The sequence below is a fragment of the Acanthochromis polyacanthus genome, chromosome 22, assembly GCF_021347895.1.
Source record: "Acanthochromis polyacanthus isolate Apoly-LR-REF ecotype Palm Island chromosome 22, KAUST_Apoly_ChrSc, whole genome shotgun sequence".
NCBI lineage: Eukaryota > Metazoa > Chordata > Actinopteri > Pomacentridae > Acanthochromis > Acanthochromis polyacanthus.
Window position 1 is genome coordinate 16,265,553 of NC_067134.1, and position 18,398 is coordinate 16,283,950.

Below are 18,398 nucleotides of genomic sequence, written 5' to 3' on the forward strand. Positions count from 1 at the left end.
ATAATTTTTGCCAGGGGTTGTATATGTTGTATTTGTGGGATTTGATACTACAAGAAAAATGTTTTCCCAAAGAACTACTTTTTGGCTCTAGACCTGATCCTGATATAAATAGTAATGCTGATATAAAATTAATCATGACAGTAAATCACATAAGATGCTCGGTTTCTAGGCCAGCATTTAGAAGCTGTATTGACGTTTGTGAATGTGCTATTTAGTCTCCGCCACCAGATGGTGACAATAAATGAGTCAAGCTCAATGTGGGCGGAGCTCAACGTTTAACTCCGCCCACGTTTAGCTCAAAGTGGGTGGAGCTCAACGTTTAACTCCGCCCACGTCGAGCCACGCCCCGATCTGCGGGCTGCAGTCAGGGGCTTCTCCACAGAACTGGCAGACCACTGTCGTATTTTCTCCACTTGGGGGCGCTGCAGCAAAGGGAATTAACTTGGAGTAGCCGTAAACACAATGATGTGGTTTCTCTGTCCTCAGATCATGATGAATACAGGCCACCAGTGTGGAAGTCCTATTGTAAGTATCAATGAACTGTTTCTGTGTTTGCTTGTTTCTTTTTTTTGCGCAAGATACCCCGTCCAAAATTATTCAATTTACATTAATTTAGAAATACAGCTTTTATTATTCTTATTGTTTATTTATTATTTACCTTTATTTATCCAGTGAGTCCCACTGAGATTAGAGATCTCTTTTGAAAAGTGGACCTGGCTAAGGTAGCAGCTACACAAAGTCTCATTCCAAATGTTCCTCATACTTTCTACCATGTTTTTGAGCGTCCTAACACACCAAAAACTGAGAACAGCTGATGCAGTAGCTTTCTAGTCAGTTTCTTGCTATTAGGATCTGTCACTAAGAGAGAGTTGCACATTGTGGCTTCTTAAAAATCTCTGAAAAGATCTAAAGTCATATCGAAGTGCTTGCAAGTGTCAGTGACAATAGTGTAAAGCTCAAAGCGAGTGGTCATTATTAGTGTTGTTGATGCTGGGGTCTAACTTTGAATTTCCCTCGGGATTAATAAAATATCTATCTATCTATCTGCAAATGTTATGTAAAAGAATATGTAATGACAGATCTTCAAATGATCATTTTGCCGCATCTTTTGTGTCACAGTGTACCAGCTCCAGCAGGAGGCGCCTCACCCACGCAGAGTCACCTGCACCTGTGAGGTGAGAACACGCTTCCTCTCCGTCAGCCAACCACTTTAATTAGTCTGTCTTGTGTTATTCTTTAGAAATCCAGTTTTGACCCATGTGATCTGGCGGTGATGTAACTTAGGTAAATAGACTTGCTGCATTGCTGAAGCAAGAAATTTCCCAAAGACTCTTTTGTAACAAGCGAAAGCCAAGCAACTAATGTGAGCGTGTTTTTAGATAAATAAAGATTGAAAAGAATAATTTTCCATGACGTAGCTTTTAAGCAACTGTCATGCTTATTAAGGGATTCAGATGTCCACTTTTTTGAGATTTTCTCCGCACTTATTTGCAGCATCTTGGGCCTGCTTTTGATTGATATAGAAACAACTTTTTGTGCTAAAAGTATAGCAGTATTTGAGTACAGGTGCAGGATTTCATTAGCGTGGCTGTATTTGGTGTTCGACAACATGTGATAATAACCAGTGACAGAAATAATAATGGGATGGACTGAATCTAGAGCGAGCGTTCCTCTGCCTCCTCAGAGACTGCATTTGCTGACTCTGCTTGTGTCAGGCTGATTGTTTTTGTTGCTGTAGCTCACCAATCCATTGTTTTCAGGGATCTATTAAGCTGTATATAATCTAAACATGCTTACTGTCAATACAGTGGGGTTTTTCATGTTAGCGGGAAAAGCTTCATTGAAGCAGTGCAACAGGATTATTTTGCTCTGTTGTGTTTCATTAGCTGTTCGCGGAGGAGCGAGTATAAAAGCAAAAGATTGGAGATGATGTTGTGCTAAAGGTCACATGCTCCTCTAATCCTGTGCTACACAAGAGAACATGGAAAACATCTTAGCCTCGTGTCCCTGCTGATCCTCCCGCTCTTAAAAGGAGAAATGGTGCTTTATTAGTGTCCTCAAAAGGATTCCCTTTCACTCAAAACATGTAATTCCAAGTGTGAGAAACCGAAATGTAAGCCGGTTCTGTCTCAGTTAGAGGTTCAGAGAGGGCATGCAGGTGGTTTGGCATGTTGCTGATGTACACTAAATGCCTCACACTGGTACATTTGCCCAAACAGGGGGCAACGACCAGATGTGTGTCAGTGTGTGAGGCAATCCAAAGGGGATTAAGGAGGGATTGTGGATGTGGCGTTTGTGTGAAGACAGACCTCTGAGGGTGTGAGGATGTGTGTTGTGTGTGCTGGGACAGATGCTAAATGAGCAGCTGCTGGGTTTGGTGAGCTGGCCTCGGTGCGGCGGTCGGTGCTGACCCAGTTAAAGTCAGCAGACAGACGGGTGGAGGGGCCTCCTGCCACCAGCAGCCCCGTGTCGTCCATGAGGCTCTCCAGTCATATGTGATTTAATGATGCACCGATAAGCACTGATCTGTGGCCGGTGCTTTTTGAAACCGTGGCATAGAAGAGTGGCATGAAGCAAATTAGGGGCATTAGCTGGAAAAAAATGAGCAAAGATGACTAAATATGACTGCTCTTAACTGTAATTTTAAGAACAATTTATTGTTATTTCACAGATTTTCCCAGTTTTTGTTCAATTACAGAATTACACGCTGGTGAAGTCATCGAAAAAAAAAATTACATGTAATCTGTATGTTGTGTCAAAGGTAATTCATTATTTTACAGTGTTTGACAGTAAGATTACACTCGCTTACTCTTAAAAAAAATTTTTTTTCAGATATTTGCTGCTATTTTAAAGTAAATATTAATATATGTTAAGGATTGCTGTTGTTATTTTTTTTAATTTGCTATGTTTGACAGTAAGATTACACCCTTTTATTCCAAAAAAAACATTTTATAGCTATTTGCTGCTCTTTGAGAGAAAAAAATATGTCGATTAAAGATTTAATAGTCGTTCATTTATCAGTATTTCTACCCTTTAAGTGGCTGTTTGTTTGCATGACGCCCTCAAAATAAAACAGAGGTTGAAAAAGATAAAACAATCAGCATATTATCTTTAATAAATTTAAAAAATACATATAATTTTAAATGTAATATATTTAGAGGGTTAACAAAAGCAAATAAGCACAATAAAAACATAATCTTTGGTTCTAAAAATTGCAATAAGTTTGAATTATATTCAAAATGATTACATAAACAGAGAAATTTCATCATTTCTTTCAAATTCTAATTATTTCGGGAATTAACTGGCAAATGGCAGATTCCTGTATCCATTTTCACTGCCTCAAAAGCTAAACAACATTCAGGATTTGGGATTTGACTTTACACAAAGCGTCTCCTTGTCAGGCTGGAGAAGTTTCCTCCACTTTCAGACAAGTTTGGATCGTGAAAGAGCTCTCACATTCATTTTGTTTGGCAGGTATAATTCTCCTACAATAGTTTGCCTGTTCTGTGTTATGAACCCATTTACCACCCAGAGTTGAGTGAAAGTATTGAAGTGCACAGTGGGATGCTTCTTTGATTTTAGTGGAGATCATTTGATAAAGCAGCGGGTAAACGTAAGCTGACCATGCTGGGATTTGTTGTCAGCTGCAGGTGTCTCATAAAAGATGTTCTAAAACTAAACATGTTGTGTATTTGCCTGATTTATGTACCAAAATTGGAGATAATCTGCTCCAATAAAACACTCCACATGTTTGTTTCCAGACTCTGCCAGACACTCTTCAAAAAAAAAACCCCATCCCATTTCACTCAGCACCACTTTATTTCATCATTTCATTCAAAGGACAGAGACGGAACATACGGCGGGACTGGGAATGTGTTTGTGCTTCAGACAGTTGTGTCCCTGCGGCTCAGCACTCTGTAATGTGCAGCCAAGGATGTGTACTGAGCATTAGTGATGGCTGTTGGTGTGTCCGCTGCATGCACGGCTTCCTGTGAGCAGTTGTGGTAGAGGTCCAGAGGTGCACGTGGATGGATGACAATTAACTAGACCTCGTTTTATTACTTAGCAGGTGTTTATTTGATGCTCCTGTGTGCCATATCCTACTCAAAAATACAAGATTGTTGTCTCATATTGACGACTAACAGCTGAAAATCAGATCCTGATTTGCATATTATTGTATTTTGAGTGTGTAAGCCTTTTCTTTGTCTTTTACTAACACACACACACACACACTCACCTGCCTGCGCGTCCGAATTAATATTCACCGCTGTCGTTGGGTCTTTCTTGATTTATTGGCTCGACAGCAGTTTTGTTGAGAACACAGCGTTCAGCTTTTCATCTGACTCATGCGATATTCTCGGCGCCCCCACAACCTCTCGCTTTGGTGCCCTGAGAGGTTTGTTTTCAGAAATGTGTCAAATTCTGGGGACACATTTAGCAGGAGCGCACAGTTTGTACAGTCTTAAGGCCATTCAAGGCCGCACAAGATTATTCTAAGTGTGTTTTTTGAGATGGATGATCTTCTGTAGAAAGAGTCGCATTGAAGGTGATCCGGTGATGTCATACTGATCCTTTGCTGGCCTGGAAATTCCAACTGCACTTTTGTTTTTCAAATGAGACGATGGAAGACAAGTTTCACGCTGATAAAACCATTTTAAAAACCCTTTGTTGAACAAATGTTTTAGGTCAGGATCTGCTCATTCCTCAGTTTAGTTGAGCTCTGAGTCAGCTGTGAGTGAATGTGCAACGAATCACTGAGTCAAGTTCAAATAATAAATGCCTGATAATATCAGAATAATCATTGGGTTTGGCTTATTTATGCTTCATCATGACATAGAGCTATCAGAGTCAGATAACTTTGCAGTTTTCTTTGAAAATGTTGCATGTTTTACATTTAACCTGATGTGTTTTTTTTTAAATTTTGCCCTGTGAATGTGCACGTTGAAAAATTGGATTTTATGTCTTCTCTTTCCAGTGGGAAATTGCTGGAGGATTAAGCATAATAATATGTCAAATACACAACTGGAGAGGCCTGGTGTTCTCTGCAATTAACAGGGATGTGATTTTTCTGCGAAATTCGCGGAATTCCGCTTTTTTTCAGGGATGGGAATTTACCACGGATCCGCGGATTTCATTTGTTTGAACGCCGATTTCACAAGTTTGAACACTTTATTGTTGCTAATACTCCCGCGCGATGGTAATGACATTAACGATAGCTTGTTAACGACGATTGTAAACGGCCCAGCGATTGGAAGTCGCTGCACCGCCGCCACCACCGCACCCCCCCCCCCCCCCCCCCCCCAACAACTTTCCGCTAATATCAGAACTTGCTGATCCCATCTCTGAATTAAGTGGAAAAAAATTATGCACGTATTTTGAAATCTCCTAAACAAAATGAAAAATATCAGCGTATTATATATGTCTGTAAAAATCTAATATCCTGCTTCTGTAATTCAAGCTATTGACTTAGTGGCTCCTGAGACTGTGTCCGATGTCATCACTGGTCCCTTTCCTGAATGTGTAACACAGAAGGGCTGAACAGCGAATCAAAATATGATGAAAACTGCAGTGTCTTTGCTGTAGTTTGTTACTTATTATGTGACGATCTGCGCTGGTTTGTCTGTTTGCAACATAACTCAAAAATAGATAAACAGATTTACATGAAATTTTCGGGGAAGGTCAGAAATGACACAAGGACCAATTGATTAGATTTTGGTCGTGATGTAGACTATAATCTCAATCCACCATTTCTGTATGATTGATAACAGCACAGAGGCACTGTAACTATGACAACAAGAGAGCACTACGTCAGTTTCCTGCTGACATTCACATGATTGCGATCCTACTACAGAGCGACCGATGTGAACTTATCGGGACTTATCCTTTGGAAATAATACGACTGAGCAGCCTTGGTGGAGTACTGTTGGCTGCTCAGGCTTTTTTTTTCCACAAAATGCAGTTACAAAGGACGCAGTGTAGTGCAACAGAGATACCTTCTTACAAATCACATTCTTCAGACATAATAAAGTAATAAAACTAGCACAATCGGGCCCAGCAGGGTCAAGAGTAAAGCCAAACTGTAGATAAGTTAAAAATCTATTAAAACTAGCGTTCACCTTTAATATTTAGCGAGGAAACTCTTAAAATATCAAACATCAATTTGACCCGCAGGTCGACACGAAGGTTAAGATAGATTTTATATTATAATGTACCTTTAGGCCTTATTTCTGTCAGTTCTCCAGTCGCACACTGAACAATTTAATGAACGGGTCTTTTTAATGCCTCTTTGCACATCGCTAAGAATCGGTGCCGTCCTTCTGCCTGGTTTGATGTTAATGTTTTGACACAATCTGTTTTCCTTCCCCCTGCAGGTGGACAACCGACCTAAATACTACGGCAGAGAGTAAGTTGGCCTTCTGTGCGTTAATGGTTCGTTTGAGACATGTTGCTTCAAAACATTCAAAACGGCGACTTTTATATTTAACCCTCTGAACCCCAAGCAGTTTATTTATTTATAGGATAGAAAAGAATATGCTTTCTCGTCATTATATAGTGTATAACGGAATTGGAAAGCTTCTCCTTTTTTAGTGCAAGAAAATCTTAAGAAATAGTGCAAAACAGTCTATTTACAAATATACGTTATAAGTAACAGTGAGTATAAATAGCAGAGTGAATGTCAGTTTTCACTCACTGTGGCCTCATGTTTCACTTCAGTCTAAAATCCTGCAGCTCTAAGCAAACAGAGCAACCACGAAGAAGGAGAGAACTAAGAAATGTCTTTTGACAAAGTTGACAGTTTGATGATGTCATAGTGCCATACATAAAACAGAATGAAGTTTAGATTATTAGGCTATTTGTTTCACAATGAATTAGACTGCAAAACTGGCTCGACATGCCGCTGATATTTTATTAGACATTTTTAATTTCTTTTCTTATTTCTCTCGTCTTTACTCCGTGAAAGCCCCTGAACGGTTGTCACTCATGGCTTCATGGCTGCACTGACTTATTTACGTTTTTAAGCAATTTAAGTACATTTTTGAAGGAGGCAAGTAGAATAAAATGGTTTTGAGGAAATTTTTTCTAACTAAACTGGAAGTCACACGTTTCAAATCCGACGATTCTTCCTGTTTTTACAGTTTCTCGTTGTGATACGTAGTGCGATTTTGGCTATTTTTAAAATATAACACACTTTTTGTAGCTGCTGGTGCATTTTAGGTTTCTGAAAGTTGGTAGAAAGATCTAAATCTTTCAGGCACTGAGGGTTAATTGTTTTTTTGTGATTGTTATGTTGCTTCTTTTATGTCCAGGTACCACGGGATGATCTCACGAGAAGATGCCGACCAGTTACTGAGTCAGGCCGAAGGCAGCTACCTCATCAGAGAGAGCCAGAGACAGCCGGGCACATACACTCTGGCTCTACGGTACGGTCGTTTTTGGCCAATTAAAGGAGAGATCAGTGCATTTAATTAACCACTACAAGTAGAAAATGAGTTCCAAATAGTCTGGAATATCAAGCTCAATGGATCTAAATAAGAATAAATAATGCAATTAATGGAAAGTCTTTGTGGGAAGCTGCTAGCATTCTTGGATACTTTAGCTCTTCTGGGATCTGCTGCCTGACCTTCAGCTCTGTCTTGCATGTGAGCGACAGAATAATGAAAAGAGAGTTTGTGCTGCTGTGTGTTAAGGTGCTGTGAGGTGTGAAGGTTTATCTCTCCAGTAAAGGCAGCAGTCAAACTGTAAGCAGCTCAGAGAAGCTCATCTCTGAACTCACGTGGTTCCTCTCGACAAGCCGTTCCTCGTGAGGAGATGGGAAAGAGTCAGGGGGGATGAATGTTTACACTTTGTTTCGAAGGACTGTTGCTTCAGGTTCACTTCAGTTTCCTCAGTACCACCCTGCTGCCCACATTTATTTATTTTACTGTCAGTTTGATTTTGATGTGAGCATTTTCTCTGAGTAGGTGTCACACTTTGAAAATGGGTGCACGGCTTAATTTGAATTTGGTTTTGGGTCAGTTGGGTCTATTCATAGCTGTGTCATTCTTCCACCTGCACAGCTTTCCCTCCCTTCCACTGCCTCTCCTCTCCCCGTGGTTCTAATTACCTTCCATAAATACCCCTTCATAAACTAGAGTCCCAGTCTGGGTGGTGGAAAAGGAAAGGTTGGATTTTGGGTTAATGATCTAATGGTGCTGTTTTATCTTGCGGTGGTTTCATTGTGATCCACTGAGGAGCAGATAATGTGTTGGCCCAGTTCAGTGTCTGTCCATCACAGTTCTGTCTCTCAGTTTGTGCCATTTCTTTCTGACTTTGTTTTAAGTTGGCACCATTTTTGCGGTCAGAAAAAGTGGAAAAAAGAAAGTAATCGAACATAGAAGTACATTTTAGCAATGATCTAGGCTCTTTTTTGAATGCATTTGTTGGTTTTTGCTTTTGAGCTCCCTAATATGTAAAAAATTAAGTGTAACTAATATTTTAACAGTAGCATTGTAACATATTGCAGACTGCACAGTCCCTCTTTCTCTGCTTGTCAGTGCTAATAAAATATAAAGCTGATTTAGAAAACAACTGATTTTGCCCATTTCTGTGTATTTTTCCCAGGTTTGGGAATCAGACGAGAAACTTCCGCCTCTACCATGACGGGAAGCACTTTGTTGGAGAGAAGAGGTTTGAGTCCATCCACGACCTGGTCACAGACGGCCTCATCACACTCTACATTGAGACGAAGGTGTGTGTCGGCATCGATATGACCTTCTTTCCCCTGCTAATAACAAACACATGACCTTGAACTCACCAATCAGGACTTACAGCGTGTAATCTCTCCATGTCAGTTGAGCTCCATGATTTTTCAAGGTCCCATGAATCTAATAGAAGTTTTTTACATTATTTGTCTCAAGAAATTCCCTGACACGAATAAACTGGTGGCACTGAGCTGGGTCGACATTCAGTGACCCTATTGCAAGTTTTAATCAAGGGCCAACTGGGTCAAATGTGGTTTCATAGGCAGAAAAAAATAATTGTCTGAGGACACAGAAACACTGCAACCGTTATAAATGATCTGAACCCATTAGTGTTTCAACCCTTTGATCTCTAAAACCCAATAGAGGGCTTGTCAGGCATATTATATTTTTAAAATAGCCAAAGTTACACTGTTTATTAGACTGTAAAAACAGGAAGAGTCAATCCATTTTAATTATGTGTGTCTTTTGGGAAAAAACGCATTAACTAGATTCTGCAGAAAAAGAAAAAAAAAAGTCCAATTTTGTGTGCCCTGGTGCAAATGAGAAGTCATTAGTGATTTAGCTGTGACCAGCAGTCACCTGACCATGAATCGGAGAGTCCTCGGTTGAACTGCCGGCTGTGTATGGATGGATGGATGCTTAGATAGATGACTGGCAAAAGAATGTGGAATTTATTATTATTATTATCATTAGTGTTACCTTTGTTTCACCAGGTTTGTCACATTGAGATCCAAGATGTCTTATACAAGAGAGACCTGGCTGAGCGTGGCACCACATCCAGTTAAAAACATAGACTGTATATAAAGATGGACGTAGCATCTGGCTCCAAAAATGAAGCCCACCCGGAAGTGTCAAAAACTTGCAATATCACGCCGTCCGCTAGGGTTGGCTCCAAAAAGCTTTTGCTCCATAGATCCCAATTCATCACCAGAAAAAATAAAATTTGATAGACTGATTTTCTACAGCTCAGGATTTTTTTGCCGTTAGTTTTCATGGTCAAAATGAGAGATCAGGTGGCCGATCTTAAAATAAATCAATACTGAATTTTAAATAAATCGTTAAAGTTGGCTGAGCCAGGGGGTGTGGCTATACTTGATAGACAGTCTTGTCTGGAATGATTGACAGATCCTTTAGGGCAAGGCTTTCAGCAGGCTTATTCCGTGGAACTTGGCTTTCATCCACGTTTAGATTATTTCAACAGTAAACTTCAGTAAGTTCCTTTGACAACTAGTGATAAAGTTTACCTCAATTTGTGGAAGCTAACGTTGTTAGCGTAGGCTGAATTCCGAAAGCAGCAACAGAAGCCTCTGCAGTAAAATGTGGGCGGGATAAGAGAGTCTTCAGCTCTCAGTCTGGCCCGCCCATAGACTGGTCCTGCCCCTAGTTGCTCTCCGGTCCAGCCTGTTTGATGACGCTTTTTACGTCACTGGCTCCAAAAAATCCAAAATGGCGACCAGGAAGTAGTAAAATCCGGGCTTCATTTTCTCGGCGTTGAAACCAACGGGTGACGTCACGGTTAGTTCACGCCTGGTTAAAAACAACATTTTTAACACACAATCACATTTAAACGTAGACATAAATATGCAAATAATTAATTTTACAAGAATAGTTAAAATAAAACATTTGCTCTCAATTAAAACATTTGCACACCAGAAGCCTGGCTATGATTAGATTGATCATAGCCTTAAATGCATTCAAAGATAGCAGACTTTGGAGTTTGAGCTCTGACGGCAAAATGTTCCATGTAGTTGGAGCAGCAAAGCTAAAAGCATTCTTCCCTATTTCCAGTCTAACCTTTGGAACAGTGAAATGCAGAAAGTCCTGCAAGCGGAGGCTGTAGGCCCTATTATTCCTGATTAAAAGAATTGATAAATAAGATGGGATCATCTCAAGAATAGCCTTTTAAATCAAGACATACCAATGTTTGAGCCTGCGGACATGTGAAGAGGGCCAGTTTACTTTAGAATACAAGATGCAGCGATGTGTCAATTAACATGCAAACATGCTGGTCAAAGAAATAGAAATATGGTGCCAAAAATGCTGGTTGAAGTAAAAGTGCTATATTGGTGATATTTACAATAAAACAGAGTATGAGAAGAATTTATACAGGGTGGATTGGAGGCAAGTATGGAAAAAAGAGTAATGTTAGTATTTATACTAAGCAGAGATACCATTTTTATGTTATTGTTAGCACCTGTGGGCACTTGTAAAAAAGTTGATTAGTTTTTTTCTATTTTTGTAAAATGAATAAATATAGAAATTAATATCTTTTCATATAATTTATGGCAGTGAAAATCATGTCATACTGCACAGAAGGCACTTTTTAGTTCTTTTTACTGTCTAGTCATGGTTGTTCTGTTAGAGGTGCAGGACTTTACATTGCAGTGAAAAATGAACCACAGTGAAGAAAAATATGACAGGACCAGAAACCACTGGAGATTCGATGGTTTTCCAAAGTAGTTTAAATCAGTCCACTGGACTTTAAGAAAGTTCCTTGAAGACGTTTCACCTCTCATCCACGAGGCTTCTCCAGTTCTGGTGGTGGTCGGTGTTGCCTCAGCTTTTAAATGACCACTCAACGATGGTCGTTGTGAGTTTCGGTATCAGTCGTTGGAATAATAGCCCTGGGCACACCTCACAGAGGTTGAAAAGCTGAGGCAACACCAACCATCACCAGAACTGAAGAAGCCTCTTGGATGAGAGGTGAAACGTCTTCAAGGAACTTTCTTAAAGTCCAGAGGATTGATTTAAACAACTTTGGATAACCATGACCTGGATGAATGAGAACCTACACAGACATTACAGGGTTTATTGAAAAACTCTTCAGCTAGTGTTTTTACAGAGACTCTTTCTTGCGTCAGGCAGCGGAGTACATTGCTAAGATGACCATAAACCCCATCTACGAACACGTGGGCTACACCACCCTGAACCAGGAGCCTACCCTGAAGAAACACCTGCCACATAGTCCTGAGGCGCCCGATGGACCTGCTCCGGCTAAAGATGACTGCAACACTGAGGAGAGGGTGAGGACAGACGTGTCCATGTAACAACACACGCTAAGCATTCATGACATGACAGGATAGGATACTGCTGAACAGACCTGAAAATATCAATCTCACAATTTCTTTCTCATTATATTTTAATGAGTCTCTCATTATAAAGATGAGTTATCAGCAAGGGATGCCTTTTAGAAGCTGTATGATCATAAAGCCTTAGCAGCAGTCAGAGTGAATACCAGTCAATATTTTTCATCACTCCCTAGAAGAAGTATGGATGTTTAAATTGGACTCTGTGTTGGCACTCAGGCCAAAAGCCTCCTCCAATTAATATATGTTTCTGGCAAACTGACTTAAAGGCAACAGGGGGTTTTGGAGGGTTAGTTTGAATTAGAAATTGAGCTGTTGGCAATGAATATTGGCTGCAAACTGAATAATATTCCCTCTAGTCTACAATTATCTCTTAAAATTATAAAACAAGTTCATCAAATCTGTTGAAAGCCTTTAGAGGAGGACCATTGACTTGGAGTGATAAAACATTTTAATGTCAAAATACAAACTGTTCAAGTGTAGAGATTGACAGTAGAAAGTGTTAAATATCTCCGAGGTGAGTCCTGTGTTTTAGGATGCAATATTTACTTTACATGCTTCTTGCAAATCCAGGAAACTTAAGTAGGAATTGTCATAAATTTCTGAGTTCAGCTGAGACCAGAAGTGAGTGGATTTGTGCTGCAGGCAAAATAACTTGTAGGAAAACATTTCTTAAAGTCACTAAATTAAACTGGATGAAATAAAAGTTATGTAAGTCACAATGCATAAGATGTTAGCGTCACAGTATTTCTAGAATGTAATAAGAACTATAAAATACAAATAAGAACTGTATAGAATCTAAAAATGAGGGATTGTAAAGGCTGTATTTGGAAGATGAAGTGTTACGAAACTCTGTAAAGAATTCAAATAAGGACAAAGGTGAGAGAAGTTGCTGTGTATGCAGCAGTCGGATGGAAGGATGAGGAACATTGTGAAAGAAGAAGGTGAAGAAGAAGGAGGAGGAGGACGGATGCAGAGGATAGATGGCCTCCAGCCAAGGGCTCTGCAGTAAAATTACATAACAGCGGTTTGCCTGCAGAAACCTGCTATCTCCCAAACGCCACCTACTAAGTATTCAGGCATCGAGTTTGCTGTCGGCTCATTAATTTTCATTCAGCTGCGAAGTGATTAGAGTTTTCTACCCTGGAAACTTTTTTTTTTATCTTATCGGTGAGGCTTTTAGGAGCAAGAATGTGACTTAAAGTTGGGCGATGTGAGGTTTTCTTATGACGCAGGAGCTAACTTGGATGCTAATCACTGGTTAAATGTAACTCTGAGTTCTGCAGCTGCGTGTTTGTGCAGGTGGGTGCATGGAAATGAAGCTGCAGAACCCTCCGACTCATGAACACAAGTCCAGTTTTTACACAACAACAATCGGGTGCAAAGTAGTAGTGTGTGCATGTGTGTGTTTAGCTGCTACACCAGTCTCCCGAGGCCTTGTATGACCCGCAGTGCATGACCACCAACGCTGCACCTCATACATCACTGTCTGTGTGTGTTTGTGGCCATGTATACGTGTGTGCTTTCCCAATCGGGTGGGTTTGCAGACAAAGCATTTCGTCTGTGACATTGAGACCATTGGTCGCTCTCAGTAGGGAACACAAACACACCAGAAATTCATATTTCATGTGTTCGTGCAGCTAATCTCCTTTTATTAGGGGTTAAATGCAGTTTTACGGCCCCTGCGAGGGCGATAACCGCACGGTTCTGGAGATTACTTTTTAAAAATGAATTTTTAAGGCCTTCTTGTGGGATTGAATTCGTTGGATGGCGACGAGAACGGAGATTGCAGGAACCAGAATTTAAATTCACCTTTGATCCGACAGAAAAAAATAATGCAAAGTTTGATTCAGCAGCATTATGTTGTTTATTCATCTTTCTTTCTGTCTGTCTGTCATCAAAATGCTCTTTTGTTGAGTGAAATGTAAGCCGTCATAAAATATCCACCATCTAAATGAGCTGCGATTAGTGAAGTCATTTTTTAACGCCTTCATTTTGTGCAAAATATCCAAACAGGACCAAAGCTTGATGTCTATGGAAGGATTTTCTGCACCTTTGCTTAAAAATGAGTCAAAGACAACCAAACATTCATCCATCCACCCACCAGAAGAGCCAACTTCTTCCAAAGTGCTCTTCTTAAGTAAAAACATAGCCTTGAACGTCTCTTATGTAATGTTACTTGCATGATCTGAGATAATGGTTGATTTTCAGAGCCGTCCAAGGACACAGTTGTTGTCAGTTTTAAGCACATAAAGTGGTTGCATCAGATGAAAAACGGACAGATACTGCAGGTGAAATGACAAAAGAAAAGGAGGTGAACAAAAGGGGACAGAAAGTGTGAACGAACGAGCAAAATAACGGCTTGTTTCTCGGCTCATTCTTCCTCCTCTCCTGGGATAATTGAGGTGGCAGAATTGGTGACAAACAACAGGAGTTGCTGCGCCCCGATTGGCTGCTTCTCCTCTCATTGTGACCTGTTAAATTCATCCATTACTGCGCCGTTGCTTCCCCCTCCTCCTCCTCCTCCTCCTCCTCTGCCGGCTCTCTCCGCCTCCATCCTTCCATCCCTCCCTCCTCCTCCGCTGCTGCCTGCCGAGTGTGTGGATGATGGGGAAAGAGGATTAACACGCACTGAGCCATGTGGGCTGAAGCGCTCACCTACACGAGACAGAAACGCTGGGATTCGGTGTCGTCAGCGCGGTCTGGAGGATTTTACAAAACTCATCCGAGCAGTGAAGATTTATTGAGTTGTTTTCATTTAAGTTGTCCATCTGGGGGCAGATTTAATCTTGGCTTTCTGGCTTTTGTTTTGTTGTTATGAACTGGAATTGCACCACGCAGCCCCATCAGCATGCAGCGTTAATCTGATTGGCTGATCTTTGTGGTATTGGATTGGTCCTGTGCTGCCTCCTCGGTTTGGGATGTTGTTGTCAGATGGAGCTTTGAAATGTAGTTGCTGTGCTATTTTCCGTCAGAGTGCTTCTCATCAGTTTGAGTGGTTCGGTTTGTTTATTAGTGCGATTTAGATTTTGGTTTAACATCAGTTTTTTTTGTTTGAGTCAAACCCTCGCAGCAGTTCGAGCTTCCACAATGCCGAGCCGGGAATCTTACGTCGTGAAAAGAGGTAAAAAGCCTCGCAGGAGAGCAGAGAAGCAAAAAAGTCAGAAGGGCTCTTTGTTTACCGCCGCTCTCGGTTTGAATGTCAGCGCTGGCTCCATCCCCTCCTTGCCGGTCCCTGGCGGCGCCTCGGACTCCGGCGCTGGCTCAGGAGCCCCTCTGAGCCGGGCTCCCCCCAAACCCACCTCCCCTGCTTCCACCTTCTGGCAACCAATCAGATCTTTTGCCCTTTCGCAGCTCACGTCGCTGGTGCGGCGGGCCACCCTGAGGGAGAGCGACTTGGCGCCCAAGTACGAGAAGGTCCACAACTTCAAGGTGAGACGCTCCTTCACACCCCCCCCCCCCCCCCCCCCCCGATGCTGTTTGTGCTGCTGATTCAGCTCGCAGGGTCTTATTCAAATCCACCTCAGAGGGCACAGAGAGCACACTAGGAGACGCACAGTGCTGCGCTTACATTTAGTGTTTTCAGCCTTTTGTTTAGTGCCGATTTAAATACTACAAGTAGCCATTAGTGAAGAGCAAGAAGGTCAGCGCCACAGCTTCCTGAGCTCAAAAGAAACACAAAGAGCACTGTGATGTGATGGAGGTTATTAGCATTTCATTATAGAGTCAATTTGTGCAATAAATGAGCAGATTCTCACTATAATTCTTCTCTAAGTACCCTTTCAGCACTCCTATTGTGTCTCCGTCATTCTTTTTTCAGAGGCTGTCAGTTTATAATAAAGATTACTGCTGGGATTCAGGTGTTACTTGACCCAATCTGGACATATGTGAATAATTTTCTCATCTTTTCTTCTCACTGTATGGCTGGTCAAATATACCAATTTGGCATATCTGAGTTCATTTATGATTCTGGCTGAGCAGATCTGTTGTCGCTTTAATATTTAATGATGCATTTATGTCATAAAAAGTCATTTTAACGTTAAATTACCCCTTTTGTCTGTTTCTGTAACCAGGTTCATACATTCCGGGGCCCCCACTGGTGTGAATACTGTGCCAACTTCATGTGGGGCCTCATCGCTCAGGGAGTGAAATGTGCAGGTAATTCATGTCTTCAAGTTGTTTATTTTCCTCCAGTACATCCGAGCTGTTCAAGATTCGCTTTCTTCTCGCGCCTCCTCTCTTGTCTTAAACCGTGACTCAAATCTGGGACAGCCGGCTAAAGTTAGTCACTTTGCCGTTGACTCATCTGCGGCGTTTCATCGCGCTTGTAAATGTTAAAAGATTCGGTTTGTTGCCAGAGAACAGGCTGTCAGTGCGATGATGACTGTGTGTGGGTGATGAACTGTGCCTCTGGTACTCCTACGATTAAACGCAACTTTTTTATGCAACCATCCTGTCTAGTCATTACAGCTCAGTGTCAGAAAAATCACATTGTGCCGTGTTGTTATTGTGTCATTTATGTAAATAAAACAACAGAAGAGTCAGTTTCAAACAAGTCTGTGTTTGCATCTGTCAGATTGTGGGTTGAACGTTCACAAGCAGTGCTCCAAAGTCGTACCCAACGACTGCCAGCCGGACCTTCGGCACGTCAAGAAGGTGTACAGCTGCGACCTGACCACGCTGGTGAAAGCGCACAACACCAAGAGACCCATGGTGGTCGACATGTGCATTCAGGAAATCGAAGCTCGAGGTGAGAGAGAACGAGAGCGTGTACATGAGCATGAGTGAGTCAGTGATTATATAAGGTTGACAAAAAAAGGCTTTCAAGTATTGTTTGCTGCAAGAGAGACGTCAAAGAGAGAACACCCACGAGGCTGGTGTGCGTATTCAAGGTGTGTGATTGTCAGCCCACACTGTCAGTGATTAAAAAATAAAAACTCCAGCAGATTGAATCCAACATGTGGATTTATGCGAGTGTGTTGGGTGACAGGGTGACATTTTCTCCCAGAGGCTCTGAGTGGTCACAGGGGAGCTGCCAGACGGTATTTTATCGACTCTGATTCAAGACCTGAGTGAAACTAATATGTGAAATCAATAAAGGCACCTGACTTGAAGTGATTGAACTTGACTGGAGAGCCAGCTGAAGTCCTCCCCCGCTCATTCTGTCTTTCTTATCTAATCAATCTTCACCGTCTACCTCTTCTGTCTGCGTCTTGTCTGTGTGAGCTGGACAACTGTTTCTGTAAGTCCTTGATTTACTGAAGCCGCTCCACTGGGACAAGAGGAAAAGACATCACTTTGTCTCAGTTAAAGCTGCAATTAATATGTTTGAGTAGTTTTTTAGGAGGAAAAAAGTTGGAATTTTCTGATTGCAGCTTTTGAAATGTGAATGTTTTCTGGTTTCTTTGCTCCTCTGGGACATCAGACTTAATAATTTTTTTTGTTTTTTGAGGCAAAAAAATTAATTTGAGGATAATATTTCAAACTTTGGGAGCGACTAATTGACATTTTCCACCATTTTCTGACATTTTATAGAACAAACACTTAGTCAATTAATCCAGAAAATAGTTAACATATTAATCGAGGGTGAAAATAATTTTATTATATGTAACGGGAAAACAGACACAATCACAAATATTCTCGTTTTAGAAACTGACAACAGTGAATTTGTGGCTTCATTGCATAAAAAATGTCAAGCCAACATTTATACTTATTTAATCTGTCAAACTAATGCCCTGATTTCATGCCTCCAGGTCTTCAGTCAGAGGGATTGTACAGAATATCAGGCTTCAGTGAGCTGATTGAAGATGTTAAGTTGGCCTTTGACAGAGGTGAGTGTCGCCCCCCGTTGTTCCTAAAATAACTTCTCTCGTTGGATCAATGAAATGCCACTGAAAACTTGCTTGTGATATAATTTTATACTTTTTCTATACTTGTCTTCAGCTGAGTCACTACCAGCTTCTCAGTTGCATTGAGAAGTTCAGATTTTTTTTTTTAACAGAATCTGAATAGAGCAAACAGTTTTTGCGCACAATCATTTTGATGAAACATCCCCATCAAACAGACTAACACATGAGTAGTTTAAGAACAGTCAGAAGTTTGACATTTTCTTTGCTTGCAGCTTCTGTCTCCGAAAAACGTCGCAGAGTTGCTGATATTTTGAACAACAACACGCCTTTCAAACCTCACAGCGGCTTTTGTGTTTCAGAGATCGGTACCAGACCAGATTTCTCCTCCAACTCGCATAAGTCTGGCTGACTCTTGTCAACTGATTTCCTCCACAGATGGAGAAAAAGCCGATATTTCCTCCAATGCTTACGAGGACATCAACATCATCACCGGAGCCCTCAAACTCTACTTCAGAGAGCTGCCTATTCCAATCATCACATATGACGCCTACCCTCGCTTCATAGAAACTGGAAGTACGTCTTAAAACTTCATGTGCTTTAATCCACTCTTTTACATTATTACATCACGTTTTTCTTACAAGGGGAGAGAACAGATGCTTTATCAATACCACGTGTTGCTTTGGCGCAATATGACTTATAATCAGTGCTCCTGAAACACAGTT

General features: G+C 41.1%; 1 protein-coding gene across 2 annotated transcripts in view; it reads left to right on the forward strand.

Annotated features, from left to right (window-relative positions):
- LOC110962158 (N-chimaerin) overlaps positions 1-18,398 on the forward strand; it is a 29,196-nt gene that overhangs the window by 7,994 nt on the left and 2,804 nt on the right. For both annotated transcript variants that reach the window (XM_022210067.2, XM_051942359.1), the window contains exons 3-13: positions 487-525; positions 1,120-1,175; positions 6,372-6,403; positions 7,308-7,421; positions 8,602-8,728; positions 11,603-11,764; positions 15,182-15,259; positions 15,901-15,985; positions 16,404-16,577; positions 17,581-17,658; positions 18,112-18,249. In XM_022210067.2, the coding sequence (XP_022065759.1) occupies positions 487-525; positions 1,120-1,175; positions 6,372-6,403; positions 7,308-7,421; positions 8,602-8,728; positions 11,603-11,764; positions 15,182-15,259; positions 15,901-15,985; positions 16,404-16,577; positions 17,581-17,658; positions 18,112-18,249 (1,083 nt within the window). The remainder of the gene's footprint in view (positions 1-486; positions 526-1,119; positions 1,176-6,371; positions 6,404-7,307; positions 7,422-8,601; positions 8,729-11,602; positions 11,765-15,181; positions 15,260-15,900; positions 15,986-16,403; positions 16,578-17,580; positions 17,659-18,111; positions 18,250-18,398) is intronic.